The sequence below is a fragment of the Ornithorhynchus anatinus genome, chromosome 13 (assembly GCF_004115215.2).
Source record: "Ornithorhynchus anatinus isolate Pmale09 chromosome 13, mOrnAna1.pri.v4, whole genome shotgun sequence".
Lineage (NCBI taxonomy): Eukaryota > Metazoa > Chordata > Mammalia > Monotremata > Ornithorhynchidae > Ornithorhynchus > Ornithorhynchus anatinus.
The window spans coordinates 717,178-730,586 of NC_041740.1; the positions used below are offsets into that span (position 1 = coordinate 717,178).

The window sequence follows — 13,409 nt, forward strand, 5'->3', positions numbered from 1 at the left end:
CTGACTCTCACTGTCCTCCTCCATTCAATGGGGATGAGGTGCCCACTCTCCCTCTTATTCAGTCTGTGAGCCACATGAGAGATGGGACTGGGTCTGGTCTGATTTTTCGTTCTCCACTTGACCCTAAGGGCATTCTTCCTCCTCTCTCTGTCTTCCTCCTCCTCCCAGTGCCAAGCACTGTGTGTAGGTATAGTATAATAACAATACTTATTAAGCATTTACTATGTGCCAAGCCCTGTACTAAGCTCTGAGGCAATTATGAGATCATCAGATTCTTCCAGGTACTGTTCCACGTGAAGCTCAGAGCTTAAGGGGGAGGGACAATTGGTATTTCATCTGCATTTTACAGATGAGGGAACCAAAGCACAGAGAAGTTAAGTGACTTTTCCCAGATCACACAGCTGGCAAGTAATAAAACCAGGATTAGAACCCAAGTCCCCTCAAGAGAAGCAGTGATGTCTAGTGGATACAGCATGCACCTGGGAGTCAGAAGGACCCCAGTTCTAATCTCAGCTCTGTTACTCATCTGCTCCATGACCTTGGACAAGTCATTTAACTTCTCTGTGCCTCAGCTACCTCATCTGTAAAATGGGGACCAATACTGGGAGCCCCGTGTGGTATACGGACTGTGAACTGTGGGTGGTTTGCATCTATCCCAGCACAGAGTACAGTTCCTGGCACATAGTCAACACTTAACAAATACCATAAATAAATTCCCGACTCCCAAGCCCTTGATCTTTCCACTAAGCCACACTGCTTCTCTCTCTCTTTCTCCCTTTCGCTTGCTCTGTCTCCTGTCTCCTTATCAGACTGGCAGTCCTCTGGGGGCAGAGACCATGTCTCTACCTCCTTCTGCCCCTCCCCAAGTGCCCAGAACAGTGTGTGTATGTGTGTGTGGCACTCACACCAGCCTATGAAGAGGAAAATCCACTTCTTGAGCTTGTCGGTGGAGTAGGTCATGACGATGGCAGTGTGCAGGTAGCAGCCTTCCACAAACATCCAGAAGAAATTGGTCACCACAAAGTAGTTGAAGACGGTGGTGAGACAGCAGCACCAGAGCTGGGGGAACACGGGGGGATGGGGAGATCAGTGACCCAGACAGACCCACAGACAGACTAGCTTCCCACCACACCACTGATTTCCTGCATCCGGCATGAGAAATGAAGCCACGGGCCCCATGCAAGTCAGGCAGCAGGCCAGAGGCGATCGAATCTTCTCGGCTGGTCCTCGCCAGGTTGTGTGTGTGGTGTTGAGGGGACCCTGGTCTTAGGGAGAGGATGACTGCAGGCACGTGGGGGTTGTCTCTGAGTCCGGGGAGATGGGAGGAGGGTCTTTGGTGAATGCAAAGTGGGTGGCGGGCCCAGTGGCATGGCTGACAGTGGGCCTTGGAGCCCCCATAAAGGAGATTCTGTGGGATAAGGTTGGGGTGCTTCACCCTGGGGACTGTGAGAAAGGGTAGACAGAGTGGCTCTGAAGGGAGATGAGCCAGGTGCACAGGGAATTGTGCCCTGATGAGGGGAGAGGCTGGAGGCTGGGAGGTTAGCGAGGAGGCAGCGTGGTCTAGTGGATAGAGCATGGGCCAGGGAGTCAAAAAAAAAAGGTGGTATTTGTTAAGTGCTTACTATGTACAAATCACTGTTCTAAGCGCCGGGGGTTACAAGGTGATCAGGTTGTCCCTCGTGGGGCTCACAGTTTTAATCCCCATTTTACAGATGACATAACAGAGGTACAGAAAAGTTAAGTGACTTGCCCAAAGTCACACAGCTGGCAAGCGGCAGAGCTGGGATTAGAACCCAACACCTCTGACTCCCAAGCCCAGGCTCTTTCCACTGAGCCACGCTGCCTCCCATAATAATGCTGGTATTTGTTAAGCGCTTACTATGTGCAGAGCACTCTTCTAAGCACTGGGATAGATACAGGGTAATCAGGTTGTCCCACGTGAGGCTCACAGTCTTAATCCCCATTTTACAGATGAGGGAAGTGAAGTGACTTGCCCAAAGTCACCCAGCTGACAAGTGGCAGAGCCGGGATTCGAACCCATGACCTCTGACTCCCAAGGCTGTGCTCTTTCCACTGAGCCAAGCTGCTTCTGGGTTCTAATCCTAGCTCCGCTACTTGTTTGCTATGTAGTAAATCACTTAATTTCTCTGTGCCTCAGTTACCTCATCGTAAAATGGGGGTTTAAGACTGTGAGCCCGCTGATCTAGCCAGCATAGGGTGATTGGCTGAACCACTTATTCCTTCATTTGTTTGTTTGTCATTTTTGAGGAAGGGAAGGGGTGGGACTGGGAAGCCCAAAGGATTGAGACACAGGCTACATGTGTACTTGGAAGGACAGTGAATCAAAAAATAAGTGCCTGACACAAAGTAAGTGCTTAACAAATACCATCAAGAAATATTTAGGCGTACTAACGGCAGTCTCCCCTTCTAGACTGTCAGATCAATATGGGCAGGGAACCAACTACCAACTCTGCTGTATTGTACTCTTCCAAGCGCTTAGTACAGTGCTCTGCACGTAGAGTTCAATAAATACAATTGATTGATCGAGGAGTAGCAGACCACTCAAAAATGGGGCAGGGAGGACGGAGGGGTTGTGGACAGACATGGGGAAGAGGAGAGGGGTTGGGGCTGGCAGGGAAGATGTGGGGTGGGGTATATGTCGAATCTGGGGCACCGGCCGGACATCAGGTAGAGATGGCCGGGGGAGGGGACCCCTGGCTCCGGGGGAGGAGACCCCCCCAACCTCGTTGCTCTCGTGCACGCGGTGGTCGATCAGCTGCAGCAGGAACCACGTGGCGTTGCGCAGGATGAATGTGGTGATCAGGTTCCAGTGAATGACATTGCGGAGACACCTGATGCTCCTGGAGGGGGAAGGGGGGGTGAGGCCGGGGTCAGCACAGGGTCCCTCACCCACCTCAATTTCCCTTCTCCCCGCTGACCCAGCCCCAAGGACCTGGAGGGCATGCGACCGCCCCCCTTTTCTGTGCTGGATTTGAACCCGCCACCATCAAGGTCCAGATTCCCCTTGTCTGCAGGAGGGAGAGGGAGAAGTAAGCTTTGGTGTGGGGGTGTGTCCCCCATTTCTCTTCTCAGAGGAACGGACACCTCGTGACCTGAACTCCGGCTTGCAGGCCCGCAGCTCGTCCCGAAGCCTTTGCCGCCTGCGTGTCCCGCTCCGTCCCCGTGTGTGTGGGGCCGCATCCCGAGGGGGGTCGGTGGGTGGGTAGGACGGTGGGGACGGAGGTCGAGGCTGGGAGTGGACTGCAGCTAGGTCAGGGTCATAGACCTTGCCCAGCATTGGACCGGGACCAGCCCCCCAGTCGCGCTTCCATTCCCAGGGCGCGGAGATCCTCCCGAGCCCCACCCCCGTGCGGGGAAGGAGGGGGGACTGGGTGGGAGTACAGTGCTCTGCACACGTAAGCACTCAATAAATAGGATTGAATGAATGAATGAATGAATGAATGAATGAATGGTGGGGGGCGCCCTCCCTCTCCACTTTTGCTGGAGGGGTCCCAGCCCGGTGCTCATACCGCCCCATTCCCGCAGGCAATGGCTGGGCCAAGGGAACGAGGGATGGGGGTCACGGCCTCCCCCAGGGTCCCACCCAGCGTAGACACTCACCGCAGGCACAGGAACAGGGCAAAGGCGGCGATCAGAGCCCCCACGGACACGCAGTGGCCCAGGTAATTGATGATGAGGGCGACCTTGTAGTGGACGTTGTACTTCCTCTGTGGAGGAAGCCGATGCTGCGGGCTCCCAGCCGGTCCGGGGAACCCCCAGGCTCACGACCTCTCCCAACGCCGCATATTCTCCACCTCCATCCACCCGCCAGAAGGCCCATCTCCCCCACGAGGCCTTCCTAGACTAAACCCATTTTTCCTAATCTCCCACTCCCTTCTGCGTCGCCCTGACCTGCGCCCTTTGCTCTTCACCCCTCTTCCCACCCCACAGCACTTACCTATATATCTCTCATTTTATTTATATTGATGTCTGTTTATTTGTACTGATGTCTATCTCCCCACCTTCCCCCAGACTCGTTGTGGGCAGGGATTGTCACTCTTTATTGCTGTATTGTACTTTCCCAAGCATTTAGTACAGTGCTCTGCACATAGTAAGCACTCAATAAATACGATTGAATGAATGAATGAATGAAAAACTTCCAGGGGCAGCCAGGAAGAGTCTGTCCGAACTAAGCCGCCCTGGCGTTAGGGGTGCAGGCAATGGAGTGCCCCCCCCCCCCGACCGTGTAGCCTGGGAGAAGATTTAAAAAACCTGGAATTATCCAGGTTGAAGCCTGGTCCCCGCCTCACTCTTCTCCACCTTGCATAGAGGAGGAAACTGAGGTCCAGAGAGGGTGAGGGACTCGAGTGAGGTAGCTCTGCAGGGCAGGGACAGAACTGGGATTTGAATCCAGCTTTCTCACGACCCCCAGGCCAGTGTCCGTCCCTTTGGCCTTGGGGTGACCCCTGGGGGTGGGGGGCGACTGACCTTATCGCTGAGGATCGGCTCGCACAGGGAGTAGTTGATCCGGGGGGCCCAAGTGCCGTTCTCGAGACATTCCCGGTACACATTGCCTGTGGAAACACCGCAAAGCTGCCATCCCCGTCACACCGTTAGGCTCGGAACTCCCTGAGGACAAGCTGGGGTCTAACTTTCTCCAAATGTCCTCCAAGCGCTCAGTTCAGTGCTCGGTCGGCAGAAGGTGGCCAGTGGCCAATAGCCAGTAGGTGGCCTTCTCTAAGTCCTCTTCTCCCACTCCCTTTTGTGTCACCCTGACTGTGCTCCCTTTATTCATCCCCCCTCCTCACACCCCACAGCACTTATGTACACATCCTTAATTTTATTTATAATAATAATAATAATGATGGTATTTGTTAGGCACTTACTATGTGCCAAGCACTGTTGTAGATACAAGATAATCAGGATGTCCCACGTGGTGCTCACAGTCTCAATCCCCATTTTACAGATGGGGTAACTGAGGCACAGAGGTCATAGAGCAGACAAGTGGCAGAACCAGGATTAGAACCCTCTTCCTCTAAATCCAAACCCATGTCGTTTCCACTAAGCCACGCTCTTCTGCTAGGCAAAGCCGCTTCACTTCTCGGTGCCTCAGTTTCCCTGTTATCCCTCCTACTTAGACTATGAGCCGCATGCGGGACAAGGACTGTGTCCAGCCCAATTAACCTGTATCTACCCAGCACTTAGAGCAGTGTTTGATACTCGGGCCACCGCCATGGCTCAGGGCAGAACTGAAGAGGGACAGAACAAAGTCACCACGATGGTCAGGGGAATGGGCCGGAGAGGCAAAGCTAACCCGGAATTGCTTTTTTCATTTTTGGTTTATTTGTTAAACGCTTACTTTAATAATAATAATGGAGGTATTTTGTTAAGCGCTTACTATGTGTCAGGCACTGTTCTAAACCCCGGGGTAGATACAAGGTTATCACGTTGTCCCACGCAGGGTTCACAGTCTTAATCCCCATTTTTACAGATGAGGTAACTGAGGCACAGAGAGGTTAAGTGACTTACCCAAGGTCACACAGCAGACAACTGGCAGAGACAGGATGAGAACCCACAACCTCTGACTCTCAAGCCCGTGCTGTTTCCATGAAGCCACACTCTCCATCTTCCCTTGACACGCAAATTTGTGAAGCGTTTCATATTTTTCCTCTTCAAAGCCCTACTGAGAGCTCACCTCCTCCAAGAGGCCTTCCCAGATTGAGCCCCCTTTTCCCTCTGCTCCCCCTCCTGCTCCTCCCCCTTGGCCTCCCCTCAGCACTGTGCTCATTTGTATACATTATTTATTACCCTATTTATTTTCTTAAAGAGGTGTACATCCCCTCGATTCTACTTGTTTTTGTTTTGTCCTGTTTTGCTTTGCTGTGTCCCCCGTTTAGACTGTGAGCCCGTCATTGGGCAGGGATTGTCTCTGTTGCCGAGTTGTACATTCCAAGCGCTTAGTCCAGTGCTCTGCACATAGTAAGAGCTCAATAAATTCGATTGAACGTCATCCTATGAACGCCCTCCAGAAGCACCTGGCCCGATCAGGTGGCGGCAAAGCCCCGATGCGGGCCAAGGGAGGAGCCGCCTGCTCCTTCCCTTCCCCCTTGGTCGCTCCCCTCAGCCTCCAGCCCACGGTTCAATCCATGCTGTGTGACCTTGGAGAGCACACTCAACCTCTCTGGGCTCCAGTTTCTCTGCTCCATTCCTTCCCTCCCAGCAGAGATGCACCCTCTCAGGCCGCACCCTGCAACCTCGCCCTCAGGAGGGGGCGGTCCAGGAGGGGCGCCCCCCTTTCCCTGGAAACCACGTGCCCCCCTTCTCCCTCCCTTAGCAACCGCATCTCCATGGTGCCAAGCGGGCACCGGGCCAGGCGTGCCCGCTGCTATTTCCGGAAGCGGCGCTTATCACTCCCACTCTCCCGCTCCTCCTCTGCGGGGGTCAACGCTCGCAGTGGTGCGGGGATCCCGGACCCCGACGGATTTGCCATCCTCCTAGTGGGGCTGGGGGCGGGGGAGGGGTTGGGGGAGGTCGAGAGGTCTGTTGGCATTGCCCGGGCTCAGGGATGCCCGGGGGGGAAGGGACCGGGCTGCTGCGGGCCGAGGCCGACATGCAGGTCATCCAGGGGGGCCTGCGCTCTGACTGCAAGGGTCTCCAACCTGGGACCCCCGAGGGGCCCTATTAATAATAATAATAATAATAATATTGGTACTTGTTAAGCGCTTACTATGTGCCATGCACTCTTCTAAGCGCTGGGGGAGATACAAGGTCATCAGGTTGTCCCACATAGGGCTCACAGTCTTTATCCCCATTTTACAGAGGAGGTCACTGAGGCCCAGAGAAGTGACTTACCCAACGTCACCCAGCTGACAGGTGGCGGAGCCGGGATTCGAACCCATGACCTCTGACTCCCAAGCCCGGGCTCTTTCCATTAAGTCACGCTGCTTCTATTCGAGGTCCTGGGCCCGTCCTAGCTGCCCAGCGGGGGAGGGGGCGGAAGGGGCGGTGGGAGGCGACCCTGGCGCGACCACCTCTGCGCCGCCATCAACGGGGTCTCTGCGGCCGTCGGGACATCTTCTAGACTGTCAGCCCGTTGTTGGGGACGGACTGTCTCTGTTGCCGAATTGGGCTTTCCAAGCGCTTAGTCCAGTGCTCTGCACACAGTGGGCGCTCAATAAATACGATTGAATGAATGAATGGGGCAGGGCCGCCGCGGTTCCCGCCTCCGCCTCTCGGGGGCGCTCGACCGCCCCGCGCGCTCCCGACGCCCCAGCGCCCCCTGCCGGCCTCAGCGCCCCCTGCATTTCTCCTACCTCCAGGCTCGCTCTCACGGACGCTGCTCCAGCTCCTCAGCACATTCATTCATTTATTCAATCGTATTTATTGAGCGCTTACTGTGTGCACAGCACTGTACTAAGTGCTTGGGAAAGTACAATACAGCAATAAAGCACAACGGAGCAGCAGGGGACGACACTGCCGCCGTCCCTCCTTCGCACACCTCTCACTCACCTGTCGCTGGTCAGAGCCCCAGAATCCCTGCAGCTCTGAGCCGCGTACCCCTAAACCGCACCTCCCCTTACACCTCCCCCTTAATAACAATATAATAATTATAGTATTTGTTAAGTGCTTCCTATGTGCAAAGCACTGTACTAAGTGCTGGGGTAAATACAAGGTAATCAGGTCGGACACTGTCCCTGTTGCACATTGGGGTGCACAATCTTAATCTCCATTTTCCAGATGAGAGAACTGAGGCACAGAGAAGTTAACTGACTTACCCAAGATCGCACAGCAGACAACTGGCGGAGCTGGGAGTAGAACCCAGTCCTCTGGCTCCAAAGCCTGGGCTCTTGCCACTAGGCCATGCTGCTTCTAATGGGTCAATCCGGGGATGTGTTTATGGGCCGGGGGTTCACCCTCTCTAATCAAAATCGCACCCTCCCAGACTCCGGGGGCTTCCCTATTGGCTTCTGATCCCCCGTCCCTCCCTGTCCTCGCCCCGCTGCAGGAGAGGAAGGGGGTGCATCCCAGGCCACAAAACGGGAATGATAACTTGAACCCTACAGAGAGGAACACAGGTGCCAGGTTGGGTCTCTGTGGGGCGTGGAGGTGGGGGATCCCAGAGGCAGTGCTGTGCCTGCTTCCCAGAGAAACCCGAGGCCGCGGGGAAGGGAAAGAAGAAGAGATGGGGAAGGGGGAGAAAGGGAAAAGAAGGGGGAGGGAGAAGGGGGAGACAAACGGTGAGAGGAGGGGCAGGAGAAGAGGAGGGGATGAGCACGTTATTTTTAGAGTTTGACATCCGGGGCGAGCGGAATCCATCTCATCGATCGAGCTCAGCACTCCTTGCGGCAGAGGCTGGGCCGACACTCAGCGCGTGCTTTCAGGGCCATCGCAGCAGGCCCGAGGTTGGGGTTAAGGTCTGGTCAAACCAGAACTCTTCACTATTGGTTTTAAAGCTCTCCATCCCGACCCCTCCTACCTCACCTCCATTCTCGCCTTTTCCAACCCAGCCCATACACTGGGCTCCTCTGGTGCCGCTAACCTTCTCAGTGGGGCTCCATCTCGCCTGTCTGGCTGCCGACCCTGGCCCACGTACTACCTCTGGCCCAGAACACCATCCTTCCTCAAATCCTCCAGCCAATCACCCTCCCCCCCTTTCAAAGCCCTAACTGAAGGCCCACCTCCTCGAAGAGGTCTTCCCAGACTAAGCCCCACTTTTCCTCAGTTCCTACTCCCTTCTGTCTCACCATGACTCGTTCCCTTTGCTCTTCCCCCCTCCTCGCCCCCATAGTACTTATGTGTATATGAATAAATGTATAAATATAAATATATATTTATATTGATACCTGTTATTTGTATTGATGGCTAGGTCTATCTCCCTGCCCCGGCCCCAGACTGTGAGCCCTTTGCGGGCAGGGACTGTCTCTCTTTATTGCTGTTTTGTACTTTACAAACAGTAGAGTGCTCTGCACACAGTAAGCACTCAATAAATATGATTGAATGAATAAATAAATGAGCCCCACATAATGAAACCAGCCCTTCCCTGACGAACCCTCAATTCCCCTCCCTGTCCTCCCTTCGGCGTCTACTATATGCCCTTACTGTGTACCCCTTATGCATTTTGATACTCACCCCAGCCTCAGATCACTTATGTCCTTGTCCTTAGACTTTACTATTTCTCCCAGCTGAAATTTATTTCAGTGTCTGTCTCCCTTCCATTTGAACTCCATTACATCTACCAACTCTACTGTATTGTTCTTTTCTAAATGCTTAGTAGAGTGCCCTGTACTCAGTAGGTGCTCAGTAAATATCATGATTGACTGATAATAATACCGATACTAGTATTTAAGAGCTTACTATATGTCAGGCACTGTACTAAATGCAGGGGTAGATACAAGTCTATCACAGTCCCTGTCCCACTTGGGGCTCATAGTCTCAATCCTCATTTTACAGATCACGTAACTGAGGCTCAGAAAATAATAGTAAGAATAATTATGGTATTTGTACTGTACAAAACTGTACAAGCACTGTACTAAACTCTGGGGCGGATACAAGCAAATCGGGTTGAACACAGTCCCTGTCCCACATGGGCTTCACAGTCTCAATCCCCATTTTACAGATGAAGTAATTGAGGCACAGAGAAGCAAAGCGACTTGCCCACGGTCACACAGAAGACTAGCGGCGGAGCTGGGGTTAGAAGTGAAGTGATTTGCACAAGATCACACAACAGACAAATGGAAGGCTGGGATTCAAACCCAGATCCTTCTGCCTTCTAGGCCAGTGCTCTATCCACTATGCCATGCTGCTGGGCATCGGGTCCAGTCCCCTGCCTCTGGTCTCATGGGCACTATCCCTCCCAAGACAGAGGGCCGCCTGTGTTTCCAATGGACACTGTGCTAGCAGGGACTCCACAGCCTCCCTCGCGCTCCTGGGTCCCCTACTCCTGGGGCGTCACCATGTGCTGCCAACCTCTTCCTGACTGCGGCCTTCTCCCTGATCCTCTCCCTGGGCGAGCTGGATACCCCTTGGGTTAGTCCTGGGTGAGGCCCCAGGGCCTGGAGGAGGCAGGCCCGGGGTCAGAGGGGTGGCCAGGATGAGCAGCCTGCGGGCTGCGCAACGGGCCCTGCGCTTTGCAGAACAAGAAAGATGGGGAAGGGGTGGTGTCTGGTTATCTCAGAGCCTCAAAAACTTCTGCGATGTATCGGCTTTGGGCTTTCATTGTTCCACTTGATCCCCACTGCGGGTATTGGAGGAGTGCGGGGAGGGGGTGGCAGGGAGAGGCAGGGACTATTAAATCCATTGAACAGGAGGGGAAACTATGGCCCTGTTGGGGTAAGCCATTTGTCCAAGGTTCCACAGCAGTCCAGGAGCAGGGCTGGAAGTCTAACCAGTTATCTGACCTTATGTGCAGAAAAACCCTCCTCCCCTAGACCCTTGCCCTGCCACATCCCCTCTTCCTCGCACCCCCTCCTCGCCTAAGACCCCCCCCCCCATGGTCTCTCACTCCTCATGACTCTTCCTTCCCCACGGCCCCCCTCCCCCAAGGTCCCCTCCTCCCCGACATTCCCCCACCATGGTCCTCCCTCCCCTGGGTAATAATAATAATAATGAAAGTATTTACTAAGCACTGTTCTAAACACTGGGGTAGATACAGGATAATCAGATTGTCCTACATGGGGCTCACACTCTTAATCCCCATTTTACAGATGAGGTAACTGAAGCACAGAGAAGTTAACTGATTTACACAGCGTCACATAACAGACAAGTGGCAGAGCCGGAATTAGAACCCACAGCCTCTGATTCCTAAGCCCGTACTCTTGCCATTAGACCACGCTGCTTCCCTGAGTGCCCCCTTCCTCCTGGCACCCCCCTCCCCGACAGTTCCCCTTTCCCCATGGCCCCCCGCCCCCCAGGACCCCTCCGTGCGGTCGCAGCCATCCTACTCCACCACTCCCTCCGGGGCTCGCGGCGGGGGCGGGGGGCAGGACGTGGGGGGTTCTGTTTGGTGTTGCCGCAGGCCGGCCTGGCAGTGAGGCGAGGAGCCCACGTCCCAAGTAATAATAATTGTAGTATTTGTTAATGGCTTACTATGTGCCAGACACTTTACTAAGCACTGGGTGGAGGGGATACAACCAAATCGAGTTGGACCCGGTCCCTGTCTCACTAGGGGCTCTCAGTCTCAATCCCCATTTTACAGACGAGGTAACTGAGGCACAGAGAAGTAAAGTGACCTTCCAAAGGTCACCCAGCAGGCAGGTAACTGAGCCGGCATTAGAACTCATGACCTTCTGATTCCCAGGCCCGGGCTCTGTCCACTACTCCATGCTGCTTCCCATATAGCCCCGATCTGTTGGTGTCGACCATGGCTTCGTCTTGTCTGGAGGGTGGAGGACTGATGCCATCTGAGAGCCGTGCCATCACTTCTTGGGGAGGGGGTGCTCTCATCTGCCCCCCAGCCCAGACTCCCGGCCCGTCCGGCCGGCCCAGGACGCTGTGTCCAACTGAGCCTCCAAATGTCGGCAGTAGCCGCCTACATGAAGCCCTCCATGAAGATCAAGGAGGGAAGAGACAGAGGGAGTAAGAGACATGATGCCACTGCCTTGCTCGCTCCCCCCAATTCCCCTTGCCCCATCCCATCTAGCTCCAGCCGCACTTGGGGACGTGAGCCTCGGAGAAGGGAGGCCAGTGCTGTTGCTGCTGAGAAAAAATATTTAACCCCCATTGCACAGAGATGGAAACTGAGGAGAGAATAATAATAATAATAATTACTGTATTTAAGTACTTACTACATGTCAAACACTGGGATAGAGACAAGATAAATCAATTTCAACAAAGTCCCGGTACCCCTCCAGGACTCACAGTCTAGGAGGGAGGAAAAGAGGAATCTTCTCCCCATTGTATAGAGGAGGAAACGGCTGGGGCTGGGGTTGAGGTCTTCGCAGCAACTCAGAAAATTCCTGGGAGTCTGGCACCCTTCTCCCCTCCCCCGCCAAACACAGTCAGTGTCCCCTGTCGGGCCCTTTAGAGGTTCCCTATCCCACCCCACATCTCCTCCAAAACTTTACTTGCTTATAGGATGGAGACAGAATGAGCAAGAAACACAAGAGAGAAAAGAGAGAGGGAGAAAGAGAGAAACAGAGAGACAGGCAGACAGGGAAGCAGCACGGTTTAGTCCGGACCTGCCACTTCCCTGCAGGATGCCCCTTAAGCCCGGCTCCATCACTTGCCTGCTGGGAGACCCTGGGCAAGTCATTTACATTAACATCCTCGGTTTCTCAGTTCCCTCTTATGTAAAATGGGGATTAAATACCTGTTCTCCCTCCCTCCTTAGACTGGGAATCTTGTGTGGGACACAAATTGTGTTTGAGCTGACTATCTTGCTTCTAACCCCAGTCTGTGACACATAGTAAGCACTTAAATGCAAAATTATTATTTTATGGGCCTCAGTTTCCACCTCTGTAAAATGGGGATAAGATCCCTCTTCTTCCTCCCTCCTAGACTGTGAGTTCTGGAGGGGTACAGGGACTTTGTTGGAATCGATTATCTTGCCTCTACCCCAGTGCTTGATGCATAGTAAGTACTTAACAAATACAGTAATAATAATAGTCTCCTAGTCTCCATCTCTGTGAAATGGGGATTAAATATTTTTTCTCCTTTCCCCTTAGACTGTGAGCTTTTTTTTGTTTTGTTTTGTTTTATGATATCTGTTAAGCAGACCTTGGGTAGGTAACACAGCAGACAAGTGGAGGAGCTGAGATTAGAACTCAGGTCCTTCTGACTCCAAAGCCTCATGCTTTATCTATTAGACCATGCCTCTTCTTCTTGTGTGAGACAGGGGTTGTCTCTGACCTCATTATCTTGTCTCTTCCCAAGTGCTTGACATGTATTGGGAACCTAATAGATACTGCCAATTACTATTATTATTATTATTGTTATATATATGGGCTTGTTTCCAACTCTGTACAATGGGGATAAAATCCCTGTTCTCCCTCCCTCATTCTGTGACCTAGATCCGGGGGATGGGGAGAAGGGTAGAAGTATATGAGATCTGATCCTCCTGTATCCACCTCATGGCTTAGCATAGTGTTTGGAATCCAATAAATGCTTCATAAACTTCATAAATACCATTAAAAAAAAGAGACAGATGGGAAGACTGCAACAGACACGGAGATGACAAAATTAGGTAGGAAGAGAGATGGCAGATAAATATGCAGGTCATGAATAAATCTCTAGAGATACAGCTGGGCACACAGACAGACAGATAAACCAGACGGATATTCATACAGCTGATAGACAGAGCGATCGATGATACCGTTAGATGAGAGATTATGCAGAGACGATGCAAAGGCAGCAAGGTGAGAGAGAGTGAACAGACGGACAGGAAGGTAGTTAGGCGGCCAGACAGGGGCCGG

General features: G+C 53.1%; 1 protein-coding gene across 2 annotated transcripts in view; it reads right to left on the reverse strand.

Moving 5' to 3' along the window:
• CRHR2 (corticotropin releasing hormone receptor 2) overlaps positions 1-13,409 on the reverse strand; it is a 37,004-nt gene that overhangs the window by 3,560 nt on the left and 20,035 nt on the right. For both annotated transcript variants that reach the window (XM_029077242.2, XM_029077243.2), the window contains 4 exons: positions 4,489-4,574; positions 3,622-3,728; positions 2,744-2,861; positions 906-1,059 (listed from right to left, as the gene is read on the reverse strand). In XM_029077242.2, the coding sequence (XP_028933075.1) occupies positions 906-1,059; positions 2,744-2,861; positions 3,622-3,728; positions 4,489-4,574 (465 nt within the window). The remainder of the gene's footprint in view (positions 1-905; positions 1,060-2,743; positions 2,862-3,621; positions 3,729-4,488; positions 4,575-13,409) is intronic.